The 27,548-nt window shown below is 42.1% G+C and overlaps 1 protein-coding gene across 2 annotated transcripts in view; it reads right to left on the reverse strand.

The window, feature by feature from the left end:
- The window catches only part of DNAH9 (dynein axonemal heavy chain 9), a gene marked incomplete at its 5' end in the record, with an annotated part of 193,033 nt that overhangs the window by 15,078 nt on the left and 150,407 nt on the right, over positions 1 to 27,548 (reverse strand). For both annotated transcript variants that reach the window (XM_080993517.1, XM_080993518.1), the window contains 5 exons: positions 366 to 557; positions 2,768 to 2,995; positions 12,889 to 13,016; positions 15,953 to 16,101; positions 20,308 to 20,501. In XM_080993517.1, coding sequence (XP_080849643.1) covers positions 366 to 557; positions 2,768 to 2,995; positions 12,889 to 13,016; positions 15,953 to 16,101; positions 20,308 to 20,501 — 891 coding nt within the window. The remainder of the gene's footprint in view (positions 1 to 365; positions 558 to 2,767; positions 2,996 to 12,888; positions 13,017 to 15,952; positions 16,102 to 20,307; positions 20,502 to 27,548) is intronic.

Consider the following 27,548-nt stretch of genomic DNA (forward strand, 5'->3'; position numbering starts at 1 on the left):
GCTCAGAGAAGCCCAGACTGCAGAACAGACTGTGTGTATATGTGTATATGTATGATGAGGGGAAGGGAGAAAGGGTGGGAGGATTGCTACTTAAAACAAGGATTTTCCCGGTTCCCTAGACTGAACACATTTATCTTGGCAGCCAAACACTTCCAAATATTTTCTCAGAAATGCCACGGTGGAGACACACACAGGCCAGAAACAAAAGTTCATTGGAATGGGGATTGTAAGATGAAAGATGTGCCCTTTGCTTGGAGCTACAGTAGTAGGTTAGTCCCCAAAACCAAAAAAGGCCACTGATAATCTATTAAACACCCAGGAACATGTTTCATGACTTAATGTATGAAAGATATGACGCTGCTCACCTTTGAACTAGCCTCCAAGTAATTGTACAGAACGTTGACTGAAATGGTCAAGTCCCCAGTGTTAAAGGGGTATGAACGATTCCAGCCCTGCGGCCCAAACTTGCGTCTTTCAGCTACCACAGCATGAAAGTAGCAGAGGGAAAAAAGGATGCTCTTAAATTCATTCTCACGGGCACACATCTCCAGGGTGTCCTGCAAGGCAAAAGCAGGGGGGGGGGGAGAGAAATAGGTGTTTTCTTGGTAAGCACCACGCTAGGTCCTCAGCAAGGGTCTCATGAACTGCAGATTTACCAAACACAAATACACACTGGAGCATTGGACTTGGGTTATCCAAGTACCCGCCCCCCCAAAATTATGTTAGATTTATTTGTGTGAGAGGTTATAAGAGGGTCAGAGTTGACTTCCTAGACTTACCAGAATTATACCTCTTCATTAATCCATTTTAATGGATTCTATTTTTTTAGGATATAGCCTATTTGTAATCCAATTAATTTTTTCTACTTTGAGAGGGATACAGTATTGGCCTGAATATAAGCCTCACTTTTTTACCAAATTCTGACCGTGAAAAGTTAAAGCGCGGCTTAAATTTGCGACCTTACAAAAACTGGCTTTTACGATATCGCTGCTGAAACAGACATATGGTAAAACGGAATGGGTGTGAGTGCCTGTGGAATTTTAAGGGAAAGGCTTACATTCAGGTATTGTCTTTTTTTTCTCCACCCCACCCCCATAGAAGGTGCGGCTTCTATTTGGGTGCGGCTTATATTCGGGCCAATACGGTATTATTATCAGGCCAAGTAAATAACATTTTATTTTTTTCAAAGTGCTTTACATCTGATGAAAACCACAACTAAAAATATCCCAAACATAAATAAATATTTAAGCTTACTTCCAGAACTTATGTAGAATAAGAAAGCATAATCCCACTTGTCCCATCTTTTCCTGTTATAAGCATTTCAGATGTGGCAGATCTTGGCCATTTCTGTACTTTGCCTTATAGTGTGCTGCAGTCTGGATGACTGCAGAGGGCATATTCTTTTACTGTTTACTACATCTAGTCACCACGCTTTCAATGGAATCAATCATGCAACAACAGAAAGGGCTCCTCTGTATTTGACCTTCAGCCCAACAATACTGCCATCTTCAAACTAACCCCATGAATTAAAGAGAAAGAATACGCCCGCAGCTTGGATTTATGGCCAGTGCACCTGGGCTCATTATGACAAATTGCAGGACAATAGAGAGCAGGTGGGCCAGCCGGCGTCCATGGACTCTTGACACATGGGTTTAAAAGTGTAACTAAGCGACAGAAGCAGTAATTGACTTCTTTCCCCAAATTTTCCAAGCTTCAGGATGCAAAAGGGAGGGAAAGGCAGCTCTAAGACAAATGCACCCTGTCCTTATCTGACTACACATGTCTCTCTAGCTGCAAACCCAAAACAGCAACATGATGCTGATGCAATACCAAACCACAGTCTTTATATAAAATTGATACAATAATAAGCTCTTTGTGAGACTCTGCTCCTTGCATTAGTTCTAACAGCAGCTCAAAGCAACCAAATGAGGTGTGAAGCCACTGCTCCCACGTACAGCAGGATTTGGAGGATAAGATACATTTTGTAAGAATCCAGCCATTTTGAGAACATTAATTACTATCTGATTTGCAGAGGTAGGATGGGAATGAGGAAATCTTGAAAGTTCCACCCCCTCCTCTGTCCTGAGCCTGGGATTATGAATGAAAGTAGATAAAAACAAAATAAGCCAGAGTTTCAGCATTGGTCCTCACCCAACTGCATCTGCCCAGATTCCAGCTCTTACCCAGGAGAATGCTGCAATGGAATGGCAAGGCCCATCATCAGAGTTCAGCAACACACATCTTTCCACCAAGGGAGTGAAGCCCCAGATAATGCATCCTAGGTAGTGCTGGCTTACACCTATGGGCAAGAGGACCCACTCCCTCCCATGTCCTCCTTCTCAGGATGGCCAATCAAGGCATAGCAGCCTTGCACAGAGGGTTCTTGCTGGTCTCCCTGCCAATGGGAAACCATCACAGTAATGGCGTGACGAGCACCAAATGACCATTTTAAGGGATGCAAGAAAATGCCTAAGTATGAACAGGAAAAGCTTTAAGGAGACTGCAAAAGTACACTAGCAATTTCCCCAGTTCACACAGACGGTGGCTCCAATTAGCAACGCTCAAGGGCACACACAGCAGCACAACACAGCGGTGGAAGCATGGCACTTGGTTTTTATCTCAGTGAGTCTCTGTAAAGCCATTCCCAGTCCAGTGCACAGCTATGCGTGCCACACTGGGTGCATTGGCTAATTGCTAGGCTGATCTCCTTCCTGGCTGTTGTGGCAGAACATTGAGATTCTCCCTGAGATAGTGGGCCGGTCAATACCTGGTTGAAGTTGTCCAGAGCCTTGTGGAGGTTGGCATGCATTCCTGTTGGGGGCTCATTGGTGATTTTGATGGAGTTCTCAAGGATGCCCTGTGGTATGATGTGGCCTTCAGGTGAAGCCGCAGGCTCTGCACTAATGAAGACCCGAAATGCAGGGTGACTGCCTTCACTGTGCTGCTCTAGCTTCTTCTCCAAGGAACTCAGCCACTTGGCCACCAGGTGGATGTTCTAGCAGGAGAAAAGGGGGTTATTACTGCAGCTGGTTTGAACAGACATCACACAGACCCCTTCCAGGAGGTGAAATGTGCTCCATTCCCCCTCCCCCACAGCTTCACAAGGAAATACCTTGCCTAATAACCCTCAGCACTGTAATTCACTTCCACAGACATTAGCTGCACATAAAAGGATGTGGATTTTATACACTTTGAAATGCAAAATAATCAGGACAAATAACTAGCAATTAAGGAAACAGCTCAGTGTGTTTGTTTTCTTAGGGATGATGTTATTCCATTTGTTAGAATAATGTACTGCTGGTGAAGTGACGCTATTTCTTCCAGACAAAACAAAGTTCCTGTATATACAACTGAAATGAAACTGCTTGATAATTTCCAATCAAATAACTCACCCTTGAAATCTGAGCCAGTTCCCAGAAAATCACATTTCACATTGTGCTCAACAACAGTGTAGGTGCCTTTGTTTAAAAAAAACAACTGGTTAATTTCAGGCTAGTTGTGCCTCCCACTGCCAGCTGATGGTCACTCTCTTGTTAAAGATTTCATCAAAGACCATATTGATGAATGAAGACATAAAAGCAAAGAGAAAGGTGGGGGCGTCTAGGAGGATAGGGAACCTGCTGTTATAAATTATCAAGCTGGCATATCTGCCATTTCGCAGATACTGTATACTTAAAAGTTTGATTTTTAAAAACAAAACAAAAAACAACAACAACTGGATAGAGTAGAGGATTGGGATGGAAGGGGTAGAAACTGTAGATGATAGCTGGGAAACAGTCCAATGTACAATGCAGAACATCTATCAGGAGATCCACTTGCTGAATTTCTGGTTCTAATACTTAAAGGCAGTGCTTTATTGACTGCCTCACTTATGTAAGCTGCTTTGGAAGACTCCATGTTGGAGAGGGAGAACTGGGATCTAAGTTTTTGCATAAAGATAAATAAGAGGTTAATCTGTTGTTTTCAAGTGAATTGTAATGTTGTGCACTTTGTGTGTTTTAATTGTTTTATTCTTGGTACTTTAATATTGTCAATGTATTGCAATATTGTCATTGTATTGCACCAGGGAGACAGAATAAATAAAAATAATGCAACTGTGCAGGAATGCATATGTGGACACACACACATATCACTTCTCCACCTCTCCCCCTGCTCAGTATGCATAAATGTGCAACACATGTATCCACAGAGCAAATGAAATAAATAACAACATGATAATGGAAAGCTGTACAGGGACAGAAAAAGACACCATTTCTGGCTCTTGTCTAGCAATAGAGGTACAAACACTCCAAAATTAGTTAGGGTGATCCCAGATCCTTCCAGAGGTTAGCAACCCTCTTACTGATTCACCATCTTGGGATTATACTGACACATGGGTAGAGTGTAAAGTAGCGCCCTCTCTCTCTCTCTCTCTCTCTCTCTCTGTGTGTGTGTGTGCATAATACAACACCAGTTTGTTCCTTGTAGGCCTGGATATCAGTTTTTTCTATGCAAACTCCAAATGTTGCTATGCCACCATAGAAGCATCCAATGCTGCACAAATATGTTCAGCAGTGGCTCAGTAAAAATGTGGGTGTATGCCGCACGCATAAATCAGTGCATATAGGAGCAGAGTTTGACAAAGTACTTCACCATGTGCGCTGCTTGGATACACAGCCAGTTCACATGACTGAATCCTGGGCATGAACCCAGGACTGGGTGCACTGGATCAATTAAAGACAACTGGAGCAGGAAGAATAGCACAGAAAACATTTATGAAGCAAATGGAACACTGCTGTGAAATTTGACAGCACTGCAAGGTCTTCTTCACTTCAACTGAAGCTTCAAAACAGCTCCCACAGAGCCCTGAAATGCAGGCACCTTATACTGCTCTCCATGCAGTAACTCAGACAGACATGAGAGATTCAGGTACAAGCAGGATAGTGTAAAAAGACCCCAAATTTCTATGGATAAAATTTGACAGAACAGAACAGGCACTCCCCACAGAGCGTGATGAAGATGGATTCTTTAGGAGATTAAACCTTTTGGCTGTTATGTAATAAGCAGTCTCAGGACTGCACCTTTTGCTGTAAGGATATGGCAACAGCTGTTGCTTTTTCTTCCCATTGCATTTAGGTGCTAATTTATTTATTTCTATTCAGTTACCTTGATGAGATGTGGCTGATTAATACTGTATGGATAGCAAAACTACTTTTGCAGCTTGTCGCTGCTCAAAATGCAATACATGCACAGACATCTCAAAACCCCATTACAGCCACTTTTACATTTACACCAATAATGGCATCAAGCCCATCAATTTGCAAAATTCAACTTCCTGAACTTCCTTGTTCTGATTGGTAGAAGAATAATGGCCTAAACCTGAATGGCTACAAGACCTACGATGCTGCAAAGGACTTTACGAAGCTCTTGTAGTAAAACCACCTAAAATTAAACTGTTCTAGCTGGGTGCCCCTTTTATTTAGCTCTTCTGATGATAAAAGTCTCACCAACTTTTGTCTTAGTAACTTGCCCATAAGCCTAGAATCCTGTACACACTTCCCTGGGAGTAAACTCCGCTGAAGATTATGGGACTTACCGTATTTTTCGCTCTATAAGACGCACTTTTCCCCTCCAAAAAAGTAAGGGGAAATGTGTGTGTGTCTTATGGAGCGAATGCAGGCGGGAGGCTCTGCTCAGCACTCCCTTTAAAGAGCCGCGTGGAGCATGTGTGCAGCTCTTCGGGGCTTTACTCCGAGGAGGGAGAAGGGCTGCCCTCTTTAAAGGGAGCGCTGCTCTTGGGGGAGCCTTCTGCCTTAGCCGTGCGCAGCCTCTTCCGGGCAGGGGGAGCCTTCATCCCCCTGCCCGGGAGAAGCTGCATGTGGCTATCCCATAAGCCAGGACAGCAAGAGGCTATCCCAGGGGCCAGATCCCTCTTGTTGTTCTGGCTTCTGGGATTCAGAAATTTTTTTTCTTGTTTTCCTCCTCCAAAAACTAGGTGCGTCCAATGGTCTGGTGCGTCTTATATAGCAAAAAATACAGTGGTTTGGAATAAAGTTGCATGGGATCACGTTGTTTCAGCATTCTATTTTCTTTAAGAGAAATGCTTTGTAATGTGTAGCCCCTTACTTTATGTCTTATCCCCCAACACAGTGTTGTGTCAGTAAAGACAAGATGGTGATCCACAAGCACCAAAGGTTCTTTTCCTGTCCTGTCCTGATAAACAGAGAGCTGTGTGGAAACGGCCTCTCAAAATTCTCCGCTCTATTTGTAGCCAGAGAAACCGGGCAAGAGGACCATATCACTAAACTTCTCCAGTTTGGAAGAGTAGTTCTTCCAACAGCTCCTTGGGGTGTAGCGGTGGGCAGGTGTACTTTCCCCCATGAAGGTCTTCCCCAATTGCTCCTGCAAGAGACAGCAGCAACAGCTGCTGGCAGCCTAACCAACATTCTGCATCCTTTGCAGTGCCCCAGACCTAGGGTTATCTCAAGGCCCTGCAGCGCGGGTGGGGTAGTGTCAACAAAACTGGGGAGGGTATTTAATTCTGCAAAGCTGCCTTCTTTTATTGGATGAGGGGGGATTAAAATCTCAGATATGTTCTTAGAAAAGAGGGTTTTCAGGCTGAAGGCAGTAGCCTACGCCCCCTCCCTTCATCTTATTTCCGAATGCACAGTGGATTTCCTAATCCATCTAAGGCTTGAAATGTGCTGCATGCAATGGAAAGGTGGGCTTGGTAATGAAGCAACCCACAGGAGTTCCTTGCCATTTTTTTATGCAGGGCTGCTGCTTCTGGATGCCATGTTTATGTTATGATTCATCAGAAGTACCTTGTGCTTTTTCAGTAAAGGTATTTTCATCACCCGTTCTGGACTTTGGGTTTTGAAAATTGCAACAAAATGTGCATATACACACACCTTTCGAAAACTGAAACTGCCATTTGTGCAGCGCTGAGGGTGTGAGTAGGAGTGTGAGCATATGTGTGCATGCTCCTGTCAGGGAGACAGATTGTATATAGCAATCAAAGGAACGAGGATGCATATGTAACAGACTGGGAAAGAGTCCAAGGATGGATAACAACACACACACACACACACACACACACACACACCAACAATATGTGTAGGTGTTTGAATTTTCCTTTAAAAAAAAAGAAGAAGACTCCCAAACATCTTTAAGCTTGTACATCTTACAAGGTAAAACATGGATCATAAAGACGTAGGCGTTGCTATGGTAACTCCTGGAAATAGTACCGTACAAACCAGCAATTTAGTTCACCACAGATTCTCTCCCACACCAGTCAGCAGAGGTATACTGTAAAAGTACCAGGAGGTTCTCTTCCCCATTTTACAGACACTTTTCCAGGACCATCTTCCCAAGGTGTGTCACAAAGGTGGAAGGAACCCATTCTGCAAATCGGCAGGGTAACATCAAAGCGTAACTTTTGAGGCCTCCAATAACTGACTGGAAGGCCTTGCTGAAGACGCTGTGCAGTCAGCCGTGGCAGACAGATTGGTTCTTGCTGGCATCTCAAAAAAGTATATTGCAGAGCTGGAAAAGGTGCAGGAAAAGGGCAACCAAAGCAATCGGGGGTCTGAATCAACTCCACTATGAGATAAGGCTACAGCATTTGGGGCTCTTTTTGTAGAGAGAAAAATGCAGTAGAGATATTATAGAGGAGTATGAAATTAGGCTTGGTGTGGAGATAATACTGGAACCCGGGGTCATTCAAGGAAGCTAAATTGGGAGCTGAAGTGGGAGAAAATAACTTCCTTACACTTAAACTATGGAAGTCAATAGAAATGATGGCCAACAGCTTAGATGACTCTAAAAGGGGTTTAGACAAATGTGATTCCCAGCAACTGGTATTTAGCGGCAGTAAATAGGTAAAACATAGGCATCATGGTTGTTATCTATTTATAGGCTTATCCTCAACAAATAGGTCTAAATTCATTTTAAAGCAATCCAAGCTGGTGGTCATCATTACAACTTCTTGTAGTTTTGCTATGTGCTTCTTGAAGTACAGGTAACTCGCATCTTATGTGAAGGTTCATATCTGGGGGTCCACATATAAATGCAAAAATGCATAAAGCTAGGAATCCCCAGAACTGCCCTTCCCCCTGCCACAAAGTGGTAGAGCTGCTTACCTGGCTTTGGGAAGCTGGTGCAAGGTCTTTGGCAGGTTCCTACAGCCCTCCTGCTGCCTTCTCAAAAGCCAGTGCCTTGCATACCCAGCTTTTGGAAGGCATTGCAAGGGCTCTGGGATGCTGCCAGAGCCCTCACACCTCCTTCCCAAAGCTGGGTAAGCCCACAATCACAGCTGTAGGAGGGTGGAAATAAATAAACAAACAAAGATTGGGTTTTCTCTGCCCTCCATTTATTTATTTATTTGTTTACTCATTCATTCATTCACCACCCAAGCAAAGCTGTGAGTTGCCTGTAGTTCCTTTTCTCTGTTCTGAATCTTCCAACATTCGATTTCACTTGATGACCCCAGGTTCTAGTGTTATGAAAGAGGAAGACGCTTTTCCACTTTCCTATCCACTTTGTCTGCAATATATATACTTTTATGCACCTTTTTGAGATGTGGTGACTAGAGCTGAGCACAAGTGTTGCTTCTCTACAGATATGTGTTGTGATAATTGCAGCTTTATTTTCCATCCAATTGTTAAGGATCCCTAGCGTGGAATTTGTCTTTTTCCACAGCTGCTATACACTGGGTTCAGCGTTTTCACTGAGCTGCTTCCCCCAGCCTCCATTAAGCATTTGCATGATTCCCATCCACCCAATATCTCTTTCTGTCAGTCATTGGCAGTTCAGACCCTATTAGCATATATGTGAAGTTTCAGAGGCTCAGATCAGTTTCCAAAGCATGGCTCGCTATCCTGCCCAGTAGTTGGCAGAAGCAGAATAAATTATGCAAAATAAGCACATGCACATATGTGCAAATGCATTTAATCTGACTAATTTCCTACACATCAAGAAATTCTAATTTGGTTGGCAATGAACCCAAGGTTACCTTGAAGGTAACTGTTGGTGGTGGGGTTTTTTTAAAAGCACATAGCACATGGTACACAACAGTTCTGCCTTGGCTTGTTTGCGTAAAAAAACTCCTTACCCTCCACCCCAAGTGTTTGACATGTAATCCAATTATTTAACATGCAATAAGGAAATCTCTGCCAAGCTTTTGATCAGTGCATTGCTCTGGTTGAGCAGCTCATTGTTATTTAATTTAGTACATGAACCCAGCTCAGTGAAGCAACAATGTATGAAAATGAAAAGGCACTCAGGAATTCAATTAAGTCAATCAACTGAGTGAAGGTGGTGACATTCTGACTAATGGATAAAGACTGTGGTTAAATTAGGACGAGCTCACGTCTGGACTTTTCCTGGTAAAAAATGGGATACAAACCAAAGTATTTGCTTTACTTTGCAGAAGTTACGACATTGCTTTTTCTGGAGTCGGAGTTTAAAGGAGAAAAGGTTTAGGCCAAGAGCTAAGTGTGGCATCAGTGGTATCACATGTGCAGCATCAGGCTTCACGTACCCCACCACCCTAACAGCAAACAGCTATGGAAGCCTAGCTATGGCATCTCTCTCAAGGTACTCTACATGAATGCAGAATGTTAATGGGGACAAATACTGCTTCTTCCTTATCAGACAGCAGCTGCAGGGCACAAGATGAAAGCTCAACCATATTAGGTAAGGTGGAACCATAGAACTGTAAAGTTGGAAGGGACTCCAAGAGTCATCTAGTCCAACCCCTGCAATGCAGGAATCCTGCCCACAGTCACAGCCATCCCTGGGTGGGCTTGAAGAATCAGAGTTACAGACTTTGGGTGGAATTCAACGTCACATTAATATAGTCATTCCATCAGTGCAAGCATTCCCCGCTCCCCTCTTCCTGCACTCTCTGCTGGGAGTTCTCCTGACCCTCCACAGAGCAGATTTGGGGTATGGTGGGAAGGAGAGGGGAAACTCCCTCTATGCTAGAGGAAGTCCCTGCACTGGCTTCTGCTGGCACACTGGGCTAGTTGAAACCAGCTTTCCTGTTCAACTATGGACATTTGTTGTGTTTTCTTACTGCTTTTTCTTCTTCTGTGAATGAACTGACTGTTTTCAGTATTGATTGTTGTTTTCATTGTTTATCATACTTTATTGAAATTTACAGTGGGGACCCTTTTTGTGTAAAAGTTGACATAAGAGCATAAGATGAGCCTCCACTTCTTTTGAATTCTCTAAAAGAGGAAATGTATTTGACTAATCTTAAAAAAAACCTACGTTGACAAGTAAGTGTCCAATCTCCAGCACCAATTGCAACATGGGAGTTAGGACCCTACTCTGTATTTGTGAGCAGCATATACACATTCATCTGGTTTGCACATAACTCTAAGCCATTGCTTGTTTAACAAACCATGAGTAAACACAAGCGTTCCCACAGACGAACAAACAATCCATGCTCGTTTCTCCAAAGTTTGCTTCATTTTACAGCTGCTATTGCCTCATGCCTTTGTAGTTTAGTGAGCATCTGGAGTGTGGGGGTCAAACAAACCTTGGTTAAGGAAGGGTGCTAGGTTCACACATAAGAATAGCCCTGCTGGGTGAGGCCAAAGGCCCATCTAGTCCAGCATGCTGTTCTCACAGTGGTCAGCTAGATGCTCATATGCAGAACATGAGTCCAACAGAATTCTCTGTAATACGAAGCCATAGTTAAAAGAATCCAAGATTCAAAAGCCAACAACAAATCAATGACTTCAGATTGCTGGCTTTTTTTACTGCAAACAGACCACATAGTTAAATTGGTTTGCACATAATGATTTAATTAATGGTGGTTTAACATTATGTTTAACACTTCCCAGTAGAAGCTGAAGAACCAAGGAAATATGAAGAGAAACTGCAGCCATATAACAGATACTTTAAGAGAGAACACAAACCTTGAAGAAAGAAAAATAGCTGCCTTGCTTCCACCTGTGTTCAAGGGATCACAATTCCTTGGGCAACTCTAGCCCCTCATAGTTTGGGAAGTCAAATATTAATAGGAAGCAATCTCTTGGCAAATAAAAAAAAAACTTTGAATGGTCACATTTACAGGATTCCATTCCTCCTCTCTTGACACCAAGTCAAGCCCAGAACAAACTTTGAAGTAAAACCACAAATCCCTGGCTCAGTGTAATCCAGGTTTAAATCTATCAGTAATCACAACACTGACAGCATATACAGCACCTTTCCATCTCATTTACCATCTCTGCTGAGCCTGCTGGGCTGGAAGAGAAATGCAGTCTGGAAAGTGCACCAGTGATCAAATCATCCACACTTTGCAAACAGGGGAAACATGGCACTGAGGAGATGCCTGAGTTCCTCAAACTTGGGCAAACAGCTAGAGAAAAGGATTAGAATTTGCATACTGTTTATCTGGTTACAATTGAACTTATGAAACAAGCTGCCTTTTTAAGGACAGTGAGGCATTTTTTGCAAGAACTAACAATGAGAGCTGGTACCCCCAGGTACCTTGCATCAGATTCCTCTGACTGCATCAGATTTCCCAGTGGAAGAGCCTGGGCAGGGGAGGGGGCAGGCAGGAAGTAGCTCCATGATGGTGCTAGACATTTTAGACTGAGCAAAGTATTCTGGAAGCCCTGCATTAAATTAAGTACCCAACTTTCTACACTGTCATATAGCAGCTGGATCCCATGTATGTCATGCGACCAGACATCCATGAACACCAGCAAAATGTGCATTCTTTAACTACTGCTCCTCTGATGCTTAGTGGGTAGGGAAATGCAAAGTTTTCTGTGGGTGAGAATCTTGTTTGAAAGGGGTCTTTTGTCCAGGAAGAGTATCCTGCTGCAAGTATCTTGCCTAAAACACCTTTCAAACATTGTCAAAATACTGTTAATTGGCAAGCTGTCCTTGCAGTTGTTGGGCAAAAATGACTGATTTTGCCTTTGGCTTTTACTTTAAAAATCCGAGACATTCAAATGAATTGGCACCTTCAAGTGAGCAGCGGAAAGCTCAGGAAAAGGTGGCAACTCGTTTTGGAGTAGTGCAAGTGTAGAAATTGGTACTTGTAAGAGAATTCGACATCCTGAGCAAGTGTCTACCCTCTAGAGCTCTGGAAATAAGTGGCATCGCCTGACTAAACACCAAGAGCTGGAGAGGCTGCAGAGTAGGGTTTCCAGTTGCCAGAGGATGGGGCTTCAGTGCTACACACCTTATTGCTCCTCCCCATGCCCAGCAAGAACAGCAGCTATGAAAAATAAGTACAGATATGCAAATGAGCTCAATTTGCATACAGATATTGCAGACTCCGTATTTTCTTGGTGCGCAATTTAAGGCCATGCTGGCACAGGTGGGTGTGGGTGTTCATATACACTCTTACACAGTGCACACAGCAGTGGCCATTAGGACTTGCAACCCTTGAACTGACAACAGGCACATCTGTCTATAACAAAACTGAACTCTGCAGTAAGCATTTAGGGCAAGCCTGAGGAACCTACAGCCCCTCCAGAGGTTATTGGATTCCAGCTCACTTTAGCCTCAAGACAGCACGGCCTATGATGGGGAATGATGTATGTTGCAGTTCAACAACATCTGGAGGACCACAAGGACCAGGTTTACAGAACATGAAACAAACACACACCTTGGTACTGTGCTCAAAGGGTCAGCTGTGCACCCATGAGAGATGTCACCAGACATGGTCTTGCTGCCATTTCAGTGAAAACCCACACAAAATCTGCAAGCTGCAACAGTGACTAAGCTCAATGTATTTGGCCTTACTGAAAAGCAGCTGACTTATACTGCCAGCCTGTTCCCTACTTCAAAACCAATCATCAGTTGTTGCTGATTTAATCTGTTTCTGCAGCAGTTGACTCAGAAGCAAGGAGTGGTTTTCCTCAAAAGAAAGAGAGATTATACCTGCAAGATAACCCAATGTCCCTCTGCTGCAGCAAGGTCCAAGGCTTTCTCAGCCACTACCTCCTGGCCTTGTCCAAGCGACACATTGTGGAAATTCCTGTTGTTAAAGGTGTAGCCAAGTTTCTTCCCTGAAAGAGGAAAGTAAGTTTTTTCAGCACATTGAAGCACACAGCATCACAGCTTGATCTCAGGGTGCTTCTTGATGGACGTTTATGGTAGAATCAGTGCTACTCATGTGCACAAGTTTCTTGCACCATCTGCATGACATCATCATCACATTATCAGCCCTTCCTTTTCTTACGTTTAACCTAGGATTTCATGTTACCATGGAAAATCCAGTAAGTAAAAATAACCCAATGAGCATCCGCAGTCACCATTGGTGTAGAAGCTAGTCCGTTGTTTTTTTCCTTTAGAAGTTTGTGGTGTGTGGGGTCATGTTTCTGTGGGTTTCCTTTATTGCCACACCCCAACTTCCACATGCTCCTCATCTGAGCACTGTGCACATGCCTATTTCCACTGATTGCCAAAGGCATGCTGTTATTTCAACAACCCAGTTTGGAGAAGCTATGCGCACATGTGGGGCACTACTTTGAGGACCAAGAACATAACAGTTGTTGGGACTTTACTTTTTTAATAGTGAGGTATTATGCAAAACCTCTCATCTTTATCATAATTTCAGCACAGCTAAATGTAAGCCTTGCACAATATCTTGGTATTAAAACATTTATTTTTTTAACAAAACCAAAGGGATGTGGATGTTACCCCACTCCCAAATACACACAAACATCCACAGGAAGGATGAGTGGGGGAATTAAAAGTGTGTGGGCATTAGAAGAAGAAGAAGAAGAGTTTGGATTTGATTTCCCGCCTTTCACTCCCTTTAAGGAGTCTCAAAGCGGCTAACATTCTCCTTTCCCTTCCTCCCCCACAACAAACACTCTGTGAGGTGAGTGGGGCTGAGAGACTTCAAAGAAGTGTGACTAGCCCAAGGTCACCCAGCAGCTGCATGTGGAGGAGCGGAGACGCGAACCCGGTTCCCCTGATTACGAGACTACCGCTCTTAACCACTACACCACACTGGCTCACAGAAATGTCTGTGTGAATGTCCAGAAGAGAAAAATGTAATCAAGGGCACAGAAGAAGTCATTCAGGGGAAGAGCCAAAACACACAGCATGGAAACATTCTATCAATGGCTGCCCATTGATGTGGATGGGAAACAATGGTTATAGCTATGGAACTGCACATGTGGACTCTTGTGTGCCAGTTGCAAACACAGAAAAATCAAGTCTGAATGACCTATTTGCAACATATCAACCCTTGTCTGGAAGTACCCTCAAACTTGATCTTAAAAAGCCATTGTACCTACAAAAATACACACACCAGCCCAGGGTCCCATACAGGGTACATAGCGGGCTAGGGCTGTTAAAAGCACCCAAGTCACTTTCTGTTATCTTCTGCTTAACTTAAGAACCTTACTTTAGGTGAGCTGGTGGAATGGAAGAATCCCTTTAGCTATAAAAGGTAGAGAAGGTAGCTGACACGACTGCTCTGTAAACATATGCTGTAGCCAGCCACATATTTAAGGTTTGCTCTTCAAGCTATCATCAAGATGGGCAGGAAAGAGCAGCACCCACACATACCCATGATATATATAGGCTGTGGCAACCCAATCAACGTGCATTAGGATCCTGAGATTGAAATGACAAACAGCTAAATTTCTCTTTTGTAGTTGAATAATAAACGCTCCCATCAAAATCAAACTCTTAAGTGTGGATCTACACTGTACCTGGGAAATAATGGGAATGTGCCATAGGGCATTTTCACACAAAAAACAGACAACTGCAAGGATTTGTAATGCAAACCTATTTGTATGCTGAGCATTCTGATTTGCATATGCAAACACCTAAGGCAGAATTCTGGCACCACTGCTTGGCACAGAAACTGCGCTTTTCCTCTCTCAAAGGCACTGAAGTTGCAAGTTGAATAAACAACAGAGATAAAAGGAAGGATTACAATACTCATGGTTATGAATATGGCACCGAAATGCTGTGTGTTTTGCACACTCACAGGCTGTTATATCCAAGGTCTGTTGATAGAATCCCTTCCCTCAAGTCTCCAAACTGGGCCTTTAGGACTGGATAAAATCCTTCTCTCCAGTTCACTGCATGAAAATAATCATGCTTCAAACACTTCATAGGGATGGACAAGAATTTGAAGCAAGGATGCCAATCATGTGAAGACCCCTGCTTGAACTGAATCTGAGATGGGGACAGTCTACTCCTGCTTCAGTTCTGCTTGCAATCTGCAGCCCTTTAAATCGGCTTATGCTATAAATCGATCAAGAAGACATCTGGATCCATTTGTATATGGGGCGATTTGAAGGACAATTTCAACACAAGCTTGTCCAAGTGGCAACTAGAGCAGCTGGGAAACATGGAAGCTGGAAGGAACAACTTGGAAGGGATGCAGTTCAGTGACAGAACACATGCTTTTCATGCAGAAGGAACAATTCCCAGCATCTCCAGGTAAGGCTGGGAGAGACACCTGCCTGAAATCCTGGAGAGCCACTGTCAATCATTGTAGGCGAAAGTGAGCTAGATGGACAAAGATCTGACTCAGCATAAGGCAGCTTCCTATGTTCTTATGGAAGCCAGACTGCTGTGCTTTAGTGTCTATCAGGTGGAGGAAGTCCAAAGTGTAGTAGATGCCAGCAAGCTGAGAAGATCTGGTAGAGGTAAACTAGTCCAACAAGAGGCATTCCCTGCTTGATTGGGTCATAACTAAGAAGAGCAGAAAGTAAGAAAGACCTTAAGGAAAGGAGGGGGGAGATGAAATAAAGTGGAAATGAAAGTGTGAGCTTTAAGTTTCTACAGGAGTGCTGCTAAAACTTTGCTTCTTCTAAGCAAGCCAAACAAGCAGACCCTGCCTGCTGCCAAGGGGAGATGGTTTCCCAAGAGTAAAGACTGCCCCACCAGAGAAGGCTTCCTTCTTTCCCTGCTGTAGCTAGCACATTGCCATGGGTTTGGTTTAACTGATGCAATTTCACTGACACAATTTATTTACCAAGCTTCTCTACATCCTTCAGGGGGTCAACTCCAGGTGAGAGGATAAAGAACATCGGGGTTGCAGGTCCAGACTCCTCAAATGATGTTGCAAAATCCAGAGATCTTCCTGCCACATATTTATTCCCAAGCTTTTCTTCCACAAAATCTCTGTTGGAAGAAATTGCTGAACCTATTAATATTCAGGAAATACAATGCATTTATAAAATAGTGTGCTCTTTGACTTAATCAGAATTCATCTATATGGCCTGGGGATTTATTATCTTAGACTAAGTCTCAGAATGGAAAGAGAGAGACAGAGAATACATGGAGTAATAATGATGGCTCAGCTGCAACCCCAGACTTCAAGCATTCAGGTGGATAGTCTCTTCTGAAGGAGACAATTATTATTCTTTATTAAATTTGTATACAGCCCTTGATCCAAAGATCACAGGGCAGTTCACAACATGAAAACACAAAATACATAATAAAACTAAACCAAAACAAACCAATAACTCCCCCCTCCCCACAGACACATTTAAAAAGCCATAGAATGTTAATCAGCCAAACAGCTGGTTGAAGAGAAACATTTTTGCCTGGCACCTAAAGTTATGTAATGATGGTGCCAGGCAAGCCTCCCTGTAGAGAGCATTCCACAAATGAAGAGCCATCACAGAAAAGGCCCGTTCCTATGTTGCCACCCTCCAGACCTCTCGCGGGAGAGGCACCCAAAGAAGGGCCTCAGATGATAATTGCAGGGTCTGGGTCAGTTTCTATGGGGAGAGGTGGCCCTTGAGGTATTGTGGTCGTATGCCATTAAGGCTTTACAGGTCAAAACCAGCACTTTGAATTGGGCCCAGAAATGAATTAGCAGCCAGTGAAGTTGGGTCAGGATTGCTGTAACATGTTCAAACCCACTTGTCCTGGTGAGCAATCTGGCCACCGAATTCTGCACCACCTGGAGTTTCTGAACCGTCTACAGCCCATGGTTAGTGAGAAGAGCCCCAGTTTGAATGACATGAGCCCCAGTTTGGATGACATGTTAAGTCAAACGATGGCTTAGCTCAGCACAGTAGCAAGAAAGATTGAGGAGGAGCAAAGAGGATGCACATTCCTCTCCAGGAGCCTGCATGTTCAAATATTTTCACTAAACCATAGTTTATCTTAATGTGTTGTGCAAACCAGTCCACCCTTTTGTTTAGTATGCTTAGCTCGTCTGTGCATCTCTCCTCCCTTTCACTGTGCAATAAAAATTTCCACAGGATGTTTTAAAGAAAACATGGCCAACTTGGATCTTTAGGTGTTTGATACTTTCTCCTAGAACAAAAGTTTAGACTTGATTTTCCAACTTCTAAACTTAGTGATTCCATGATACATGAGTACAAATTTAATTTTTTGTTCTTTGCTGGGATCATGTAGCTGCTGAAAGTCAAATCAGAACCTTTAAGCCCATGGACATTATCAAATGTCACTCAGTGGAAGACTCAGATGTTGAGCAACAAACAAGTCCTGATGGAGCAAAAGACCTTTTGCTTTATTTGAAGTACTTGTACTACTTTTACATGCCTGCCTGAAGTTTACATCTCCTCAGTCTGCTTCACTAAATAACTTATACAGACATTAACAACCAGTCGCATCAGCTAAACTTTATTTATTTTTTCCTTTAAGAGAAATAGCAGGCACAATTTACTAATTGAAATAGCAATGAATTATGGAGTTTGTTTCTGCTAGAATGGTTTATTCTTAAAACTTGAGAGACAGGGGGCAGGTGTCTTGCACTAGGATGTGTTAAAATGCATGAGGCTGATATTAATGAAGTCACCAAGAGCTGTTGTTCTTCTCCTTGGATAGGCAGCATTTGTCTCTCTCTTTATGACAAAATTGATTGCACACAACAATGTTTTCGAATGAAGAAATATAAAGCAAAGCCTTAAGAGAATGGCAGAAGTTAAAGTGTTTTGTAGCAGGCAAGGAGTTGGAAATAAATGATAAAAGCAGCAATTTATTATAAATGTTAAAAGATTGTCTCCCCTTTGCTCTTTTGCCCAAAGGATGGTTCGCATTGTATTAAGCATCCCACAAAGAGTTTTAAAGCATTATAAAGCATAATGAAACCCAATGATAAAAGGCAAAACAACTGATTAATTAAACGCAACAATAAAAGGCAAAATAATAAATTACAACATAAAAGTAGTTGCAGTTGTGGTTTAATAAAGTGATTGATGGGGATTCGTGTTAACAAAAGCTTAGGTTTGATTGGGGGCGGGGAGCAATGGGAGCAGGGGTTTACAATGAAATGTCCTCCAAGAGATTTTGGAACTTTGTGATCATTACTATCAAATTATCTCATGCTGTTCCTGTATAAGATTGCCTGGCTTCCCATCAAGCACAGGTACTTTTTATGAAGTCAAGATTTGATGCAAAATAGCCTATAAATCAAACACAGTCTATGCTATTCTACCATTACTATTGGCTAGTAAGCCAACTTAAAAAACAAACAAACAGGAAAGTCAAAGTTAATGGAAAATTTGCTTGCTTGTTTTCTGTCACGTCGCAAGAAAGAGCAATAGGACTGCAAGTGTGGGCAAAAGAAGTGTTCTTTACTATGCTTTGTTTGAAAGCTGTTAGCCAGCAGTGAGGAACCTCCAGTCTGGAACCCAAATTAGGCCTGGTAGAGACCTGAACTAGGCTTGTGAGGACATCTTCCTCAAACCACACCCACCTGACATCAAGTGTGGAACAGGTAAAGATGTTGCTGGGATTGGCTGAACTAGGGAACCCATCCTTAGGATTCACGTTAACAGATTTCAGCTAATGAAGAAGTACACAGGAAGGTAATGGACAGAAGATGAAGGTCTCTGCATGAGAGGCAGGGCAGAAAAGATCCCTCAGGGTGGGAGACTGAGGGAAGAGGGGGAAGCTCCCAGGTGAGAGCTGGGAGGGCTCATTCTTCTGTGTTAAGGTATAACTGTGATAAAAGGCTTGGTATTATTATCCTCTTTTTCTCTTCTTCTTCTTTTCTTTTTCTTTTCTCTCTTTTTTGGTTTCTTTCCTAGATGTCTTATATTAGTTTGGCTTTTATTGTTTTTATGTTGAAAATTTTCAATAAAAATGATTATAAAAAATTATTTAAAAATGATCAGATTTATCAGCTGATTGGCACTGACAATACACCTTCAAAGAAATTAGCTCTCTACACCAGTTACCACAGACAAGGAGCTTCTTTGAAGATGTCACTTGATGTCATAATCCCATCAGGTGATCGATAGGTGCCCCCCACCTGTCATATTTGGTTCACCCCTCCTGTTAACCATCATTTCCTGGTCTGGATGAAATGGGATAATCTAAGTATTGGAGGACTTCCTGGTTTGTTTGCTCCCAAAGGATGGAGGTGTGTATGTCCCAAATGTTTGTTTCTGTCTCTGTTTATTAAGTTAAGATACAATCTTTGAACTCACTCATAAGCAGCTTTCAGGGAGTACAGAATTCTCTTTTAAACAGAAACAATGCAGAACAAAAACAATGCAGTTACCAAATATCACTACAATAAAACTAGGGTGACAGAAACATCAGGAAAAATCAGGTTCTAATTGTGCCAAGCAGTGATCAAGAACTTAAGAGTGGCTAACAATGTTTGATTTCAGTTTATTATCTTTTTATTACCGAGGATAATTTTAGCAGATTGCACACACTTATCTATCTCCCATACAAATCGGTCATTCACAATGGATCGTTTTGAGGCCCCCATTATAAAATTATATCTTGTTTTATACTTGAAAATGACAATTATTTAATCTTACATTCAAATATCAATCTGAAATCATGTTTTATTTTGTGTCATGTCAGGTAATTTGAGTATTAATTTTTTTTTTATTCGGACTGGCTTTTCCAATTTATTTATTTGAAAGTTTTAGGGTGTTTTGAGACCCCTTTAATTTGCAATACAAAGAGGTTATGCGTGTATCCAGGGTTGGATGTGCTGAGTTCCAATTTATAGACAGATGCCCAAAAGGTAATGCCTGAAAGATGGGCAGAAATTTTATTTGAAGTGGGTGAAAGGAGACAGGCTGAAACCCCTGGATAGATTGTGCATCATCAGCATTCTGTAGATGGCAATCAATGTTGAAAGTGGTTGAGGTTAAATGGACATCACTGATTGATTCTGTTCTGATTAAATGGAGAGTAGAAAGAATGGGAATAAACTGCACTGTAGAATTAAGCAAGCTGCACTCTAAGCCAGGAATATAGATATACATGAAAACATTGAAGCACTTGTTCTGTGACATGCCTGGTGCTTCTTGGACACACTGTTGAAAGGTTTAGTTTTTCACATTACTCGACAATGCTTGACTCAGTCACCATGTGTACAGCACTTACCTGACAGCATATGTCATGCGGTCAGGACGTATGGCTCTCATCATACACAGCTGCTGCAAAGCAGACTTATTCTTCCATTCTTGAGGAAACTTTTCCTTCTCAGGGCATTCAGACTCCACGAACTTTTTCCAGCGTTTGGCAGAACCCTCAATATCCCGGTCCAAGTTGCGGAATTGTTCCATGGATGACAGTGCCTGGAAGAAGAGAGCTGGCCATTACTTAGAATGGGAAGCCTCACATGGATGGTACTTCCTGGAGATGCTTCATGAAAATTCAAGTGCCAGGAGCCCTTCTGAGGCCGGCACTATCTTTATTTTTCATTAACATATTTATTGAAACCTATTCATAGATATACAAAAATGTATACCCATTACCCAGTTATTTTTTTACAGTTAATATACTAAGATAAAGCAGCTACTTAGTCTAAAAAAGAACAATGTTGAAAGAAAGAAAGAAAGAAAGAAAGAAAGAAAGAAAGAAAGAAAGAAAGAAAGAAAGAAAAGGGGAGCCCTCCCCCCAAAAAAGAAAGGGAAAGGGAAAGAAAGGGGAAAAACTAAAGAAAGAGTAAAAGGACTCTCAGCTCTCTGCCTGCAGCTACATATAATACTCATTCCTTAAAATCCAACCATTCTATCTTCCATAAACCAGTATTTTTCCAAACTTCAAATCCCCATATCACAAGTTCATTTTCACAAAAGGTCCATAAGAAATTTCCAGTCCTGAACAAATGTCAGTAATGATTTTTCTCTAATTAAACATGTTACTTTTGCCATCTCAGCCAGATTCAACCAAGGTCAGCACTATCATTCAGCACCTGATTTATATTTCTTTTAAGTAACCATCTTACTGCATTTCTTTCTTTCAGGGGAAAAGAGAGTGACTGTGGGTCTCTGACATTTTTTTTAATGCTGCTGAATTTTATGGAATCTCTTTGTAAACTTCCTGCTTCTGTGTTGTTCTCCATAACACCCAGGCTTCCTGGCCCTGCTTCCTTGCCAGGCTTCCTTGCACTGCTCCTCTGCTACGTGTCTTTGGAATTGTGTATCTTTTTGCACAGGGACAGTCAGAAATAACACCAAGGCTTGAAGCTTTAAAACAACCAACACACTGCTGATTCCCCCCCCCCCCCCATATCTGGGCTCCATAGAACCAAAGCATTTCTTGCTTGCTTCTTCTTCCCAAAATGCCCTCTTAATTTATCGCTCCACCAGAAGATGTGAAATGGATTAAACTACCATCAGACTAAACCAAAGGAATGAATCCTTCAAAAATATGACAGACATGTGGATCCAAGCCAAGACTATATGAAAATGAAGTGTTTGGTAATAATGGTGGTGTTTTAAAAGAATATTTATTAAAACAATTCTATACCACTTTCCACTCAAAATTCCAAGGAGGGTTTAGGATAACTAATAAATACATTATAACAGTAAAGAGCATCACTAAAAACAAATGCAGCAGGAAAAAATATATCAGATGTAAAAGCGTGAGGAAATTTAAAGAGTTTTGGCTACCACCCGAGACACAATAGCAAATGAGACAGGTGAGCCTCCATGGGAAGAGTTCTAGAAAAATGGTGTCATAGCTATTTGCCTAATTTCTGGTGTGGGGGGGGGGATTAAGAAAAAAGAGACTAACTACAGTTACCGTGTGTGATATATATCTTCCTCTGTTTTGGAGTAAAAGCAAACCCTTCTTCAGTGACCCCACTTCTCCCGCGCCCCACCACCCCAAAACCCCGCTCTCAGGTGACTGGGCATGAAAAACAGTCTCTCAGGCACTGTGGATTTTTGAGGGAATACCGTATTTTTCGCTCTATAACACGCACCTGACCATAACACGCACATCGTTTTTAGAGGAGGAAAACAAGGGAAAAAATATTCTGAATGAAACAGTGGACGTATCATTTTTGTGCTTCATGCTGTGGCCACAGACATGTGATCTGATGGTGAATTTGGGGTGACCCAATGCAAAAATCCTGAGAATCCCTGTGGATCCATGCTTTGTAACCACGTTTTTGCACCATTGCAGCCCCAGGCAACAGTGGGTGCGTGATTTTGGGGGGGCAGGCTGTAGCCATGGACATGCTATGTGCTCTGATGGTGAATTTTGGCTGACCCAATGCAAAGATCCTGAGGATCCATGTGGATCCATGCTTTGTAACCACGTTTTTGCACCATTGCAGCCCCAGGCAACAGTGGGTGCGTGATTTTTGGGGGGCAGGCTGTAGCCATGGACATGCTGTGTGCTCTGATGGTGAATTTGGGGTGACCCAATGCAAAGATCCTGAGGATCCATGTGGATCCATGCTTTGTAACCACATTTTAAGTGGGGAGGGAAGGAAAAACACAGAAGGCTAAGAATGCAGGAGAGGGCTATAACGTGAGGAAAGGAAGGCAAAAGTTCCCCCCCACCCACCCACACAAGCCAGCCAGCGCTCTCTCTCTCTCTCTCTCTCTCTCCCATCTGCATGTTTTCCGGCTGCCTGATATTTATTTTTTTTAATTGCCTTGACAGAAGAAAGCATTTTAACTGCATTAAGAACTATTTAGCAGCGAAACCTAAGCTTTGCCATCCCTTAAGAGGTACAGACACTGTAATCTTCCAGATCGCATGAATTTACAGGCAAAACACTGTTTAAGGATTTCATCCTTTTAAATTGAAGAAAGCATATTTGAATGCTGTGTGTCCCCAAAAACAAAAAGCAGGAAGTCAAATCAGAATTTTAAGCTGAACCTGTAATCTCTCTTCCCTTCACAAACATTGTTCCCTCTGAAGCACAGAGAGGAAAGCAGACACTCTGCTTTCCCCTATGCTTGCCTGGAGGGGAGGGGCTTTCCCTGCTCTTTGTTCCGTTTCAGCAAACACAGCAACGAAACAGAGCGGGTGGGCAGTAAGACCCTGAGGCAGAATGCAGGAAAGCAACCACTTCCTCTTTTCCCCTCTGCTTGCCTGGAGGGGAGGGGCTTTCCCTGCTCTTTGTTCCGTTTCAGCAAACACAGCAACGAAACAGAGTGGGTGGGCAGTAAGACCCTGAGGCAGAATGCAGGAAAGCAGCTGCTTCCTCTTTTCCCCTCTGCTTGCCTGGAGGGGAGGGGCTTTCCCTGCTCTTTGTTCCGTTTCAGCAATCGTGAAGCCCAATTTGATTTTTGTCTGATTTTTCGGCTCCAGGGACCACACATTCGCTCCATAACACGCACAGACATTTCCCCTTCCTTTTCAGGAGAAAAAATCTGCGTGTTATAGAGCGAAAAATACGGTATTTACTGAAAGCATTTGCCACAGGCACCATAAGAAATACTGGAGAATGCAGCATTGGTGAACCCCCCATATATGTGAACACAAGCAATTGTTTGTGTTCTATAATCTAAACATCTGCCAAGAACCTTGTAAATAAACACCTATCCACAACTTTCCATTAATCAGCAGCGGGAGATCAGAACAGCTACATGGTCTTATTTATGTTAGTTTTGGGTCACTGTATTCTGCATAAAATGTGATCAGGATAGACAACAAGTACTTCTCAGGTGTTCATACATTGCAATCTGCCTCTGTGCTTATAACTTAAGAATATAGCATGGAAGGATCAGGATGAAGATTCTAACCCCACCCGTCTCCAGTATCCTTGCAGCTCTTCAAAGCTGACAGCTAGGAAAGAATATTGACATGGAGTGCTAAGACAACATCATCAAGCTAGAATGTAATGGGGCTCATACTGATGGAAAACTATTCCATTTGGGAAGCAAGCTGTTAACTCAAAGGATTGGTATAAACAATGAATTATTTGCTTTCCTCCAGACTACATTTTGTTTTATATAATTCATTTGCTGGAGTTGGCTCTTTGTTTGGCTGCATTAACTGAATTATTCAACTCATGAGCACAAGTCTAATGAAAGTAAAAATAAAGCCATGATGGGTATGTAAAACTTCAATCAGCATGTCACGCAAGATCTACATTTTAATCACCCTTATTACTATTATAACGTCTGACAAGCTCACTAAGTCTGCCCACGCCAATCATTTCTCGGATTATCTTCCTACTACGCTATTTCTTTTACAGAAATCTAGAGCATAATTAATTTATATGATACTTTGAAGACATGTCCTTGCCCCCATTCTAGACTATCAGCCCCATCAATGAGCCACTGGTGAGTCTTAAAAGCTATAGCTCTAACTCTGCAACAGGAATTCAATGAGACTTCTACTGAATTCCTGAGAGGCATATAAGTGATCTGATCTCAATAAAACCAGTCATCTCTAAAGGATTTCACTTGTCCATGATTGGGAGGCAGCCTTAAGGGGGGAGGGTTGGTTAGGCAAATACATTCCCTCTCTTACTGAAACTAGTTGATCCACTTCCAGGTAATCAAGGGATGGTTGTGCTCCTGACTGAAATACCACTTCCCATCTGACCCCTGTTTTTGCCTGCTACCAGTAAGTATGTGCCTTGTTACATACCTAGGACCAAGCTACAAACACTGATGACCTGTAGTTGTAAAGCTAAACCAAAAAAACAACAACACTCAGGATACAGTTCACATCTTTTCATTTAATTTCACTTAAATTTAGGTTCCTCCATTAAATAGTTACACTAAGTATTGGCTCTTAATGTTGCTCAGGGCAACACAAAGATGTTGTGAAACAGGAAGATAGATCAGGATCTACTGGTAGATCACCAAGTGATTTGCAGTAGATCTGCAACAGATTATTACTCCAACCTGTTTAAAAATAGTGCCAAGAAAAGGCTTCCCTCTCTTCTAAATTAGGCTGAAATGAAGTAAGTTGGGCAGGGGAGGTGGGACTAGGAGCAGATTTTCTATGACAGGATTGAGAGTTCAGTTTGGATTCTGAAAATTTGTACTTGTGTACTCAGAGGCACCCTGTCCCTTAACTCCAAGTGGTGTTCACTCTACCATCTTGTAACACAGTGGAGTTACTACTACTACTATTACTACTAGAATTTGCAAACTGCCCTTCATCTATAGATCTCAGGGCAGAGTTGCTTTTTTGGTGTATTTCACAGATATTTCGCCCCTAGCTTTCGTATCAGAACACCTTTAATTTGTTTCTGCTTTGTACATTGACAGGGTGGGGATGTCTTTATCCTATGCGAACTTGTTCACATCTTAGCTGCAGGCAGATTAAGAATGACTTAAGGACTCCAATCAGTGTGAAGCTGGTTTGAGAAACGACACATCAAACAGTAGTATCTTATAACAAAGCACAGGAGGATGCATATGCATTTTGGATAATGTCGGCTGAACACAGATAAAAAATCCAGCTCAGGAAACACAGTGAGTGCACAGTAAACACAAGCATGAATAGAGCCTACGAGTACAACTATTTCACCTGGCCCTAGTTGGGGGACCTTTGAATTCTAGTAAAAAATATGGAATAGATCCTGCAAACCTACCGCTGCCCACCGCTGTTCTAAAAAGGATCTAGATTTTCAAAATGGGAGGGATTCAGTTATGACGCTGATACCACACTAATATTTTAAACATGGGTACTCAAGTAAACTGTAGGCCAGTCTTATCAGACCATCTTGATCAAAAGATTGTGACAGCATTAGCAAAAAAATATCATTGTGCATTGCATAAATTCAGCAGATTGTGTCAAAATCAATCGTCAACAAGAATAGAAACTTAACAGAACTACAAAGTACACAGGGCGGGAGAAAGAAAGGCCTTTGTCAAGGAAATACTGGTTTTTCTTCAATGCGAAATACATGAATTGCTATTTTATCTTTTAGCCACACACACAATCTTATCATCTGCATTCTGCAAAATTATAAATACAACATTAATATGCATCTTTGTCTCTGCAGCCGTTCTCCTCTTGAAAGCTGAATCCACTATTTAGAGCTCATTATTGAACACCACGTTTATTAAACAATGCCTTTTCAGTTGCTTTTTCATATCTACATAATGAATATTCTTCCTCTTCAGAAATAGAAGATGAAAATGATTGGGCTTGGGGAGGGGGCTAGGGTGGAAAGATTAATCCAAGCTAGCCAGGTGTATCCTCAACTCATAACAAGCAGCTTCCCTCTTCTTGGCTGAGCCATTTACATTCAGAAAAGAAAGCATAACAGAAATGAAGAAAGGGCCATAGCTCAGTGGCAGAGCACATGCTTTTCATGCAAAGGGTATTTAGTTCTTTAAGTCTTTAGCTGGGGAAGAGTTCATGTCTGAAATCCTGAAGAGCTGATACAAGTCAGTGTGTACAATACTGAGTTAGGTAACCACTCATCTGAGTTTATATAAAGACAGCCCACTACATGGGAAAATTCAAGAGTTGGGAACTGGGTCTTTCTGTCAAGGAATTCAGGTGTCTGGAGGCAACACTGATAAGGAAGTCATAATAAGATGCGGGGGGATAAGGATTAAGATACATTGGGGCCCTGGCAGGGTCACAAATGGAAACCATGGGTGCCTTACCTGTGGCAGGAAGACTAAAGAAAAGAAGCTACACATGGCAAACATGTTTGATGTTAACTTGTTGGTTCTTTGTTTGGGGAGGGAAAAGGGAGGGCAATGCTTTCAAGAGCTGTGGCAGACCAGATATAACAAACAGACTTGCCACTCACTGTCTACTTGTTGCATAACCTTAAACTCTTAAGAAAAGATGATTTCTCATTATATCCTCCACTGTAGAATAAATTGGAATCTGAAGAAGGTAGCAATCGCAGGTATTCGTACACTCTCAGTACTACATTTATTACTGTGTAGAAAAATGGCAGCATTGGTGGTTGAAGGCTCCAAAGAGCTCTCCACCATGAAGCTGGTTTAGCTTTTTGCCTTTTCAGTTCATCAACAACAACCCTAGGTGAAACACCACTTCTCTCTCTCTCGCTCTCGCTCTCTTTCTCTCTCTCATTAGTGGGTAAAGGACTTGAGAGATTTCTGCTGAGAAATGTGTATTTAAAGCTTCCAGTCATACATTGCAAACATCAATGTGATTTTTTTAAAAAGAAAAGAAAGCCAGCTACATTATTTTATTTATTTTTTACTGGCCCTTAATTGAAGTCCCAGGGTGGGTTACAACATGATAAAAAGAATATTGTAAACAGTAAACAAAGCAACTAATGAAATTCTGTGCAGAAAGTGAGCAATCACTACATGTTCCCCAACGTGTGGATAAATCAGAGATCCCCTTCATGGTCCAGACTATGACACACAGAAAAATACGAAGCAGAGAAGGCACTGAGATGAAGAAATACAACTGCAGTTCTGAAATCT

Source organism: Podarcis pityusensis (assembly GCF_964106645.2).
Source record: "Podarcis pityusensis genome assembly, chromosome: 2".
Lineage (NCBI taxonomy): Eukaryota > Metazoa > Chordata > Lepidosauria > Squamata > Lacertidae > Podarcis > Podarcis pityusensis.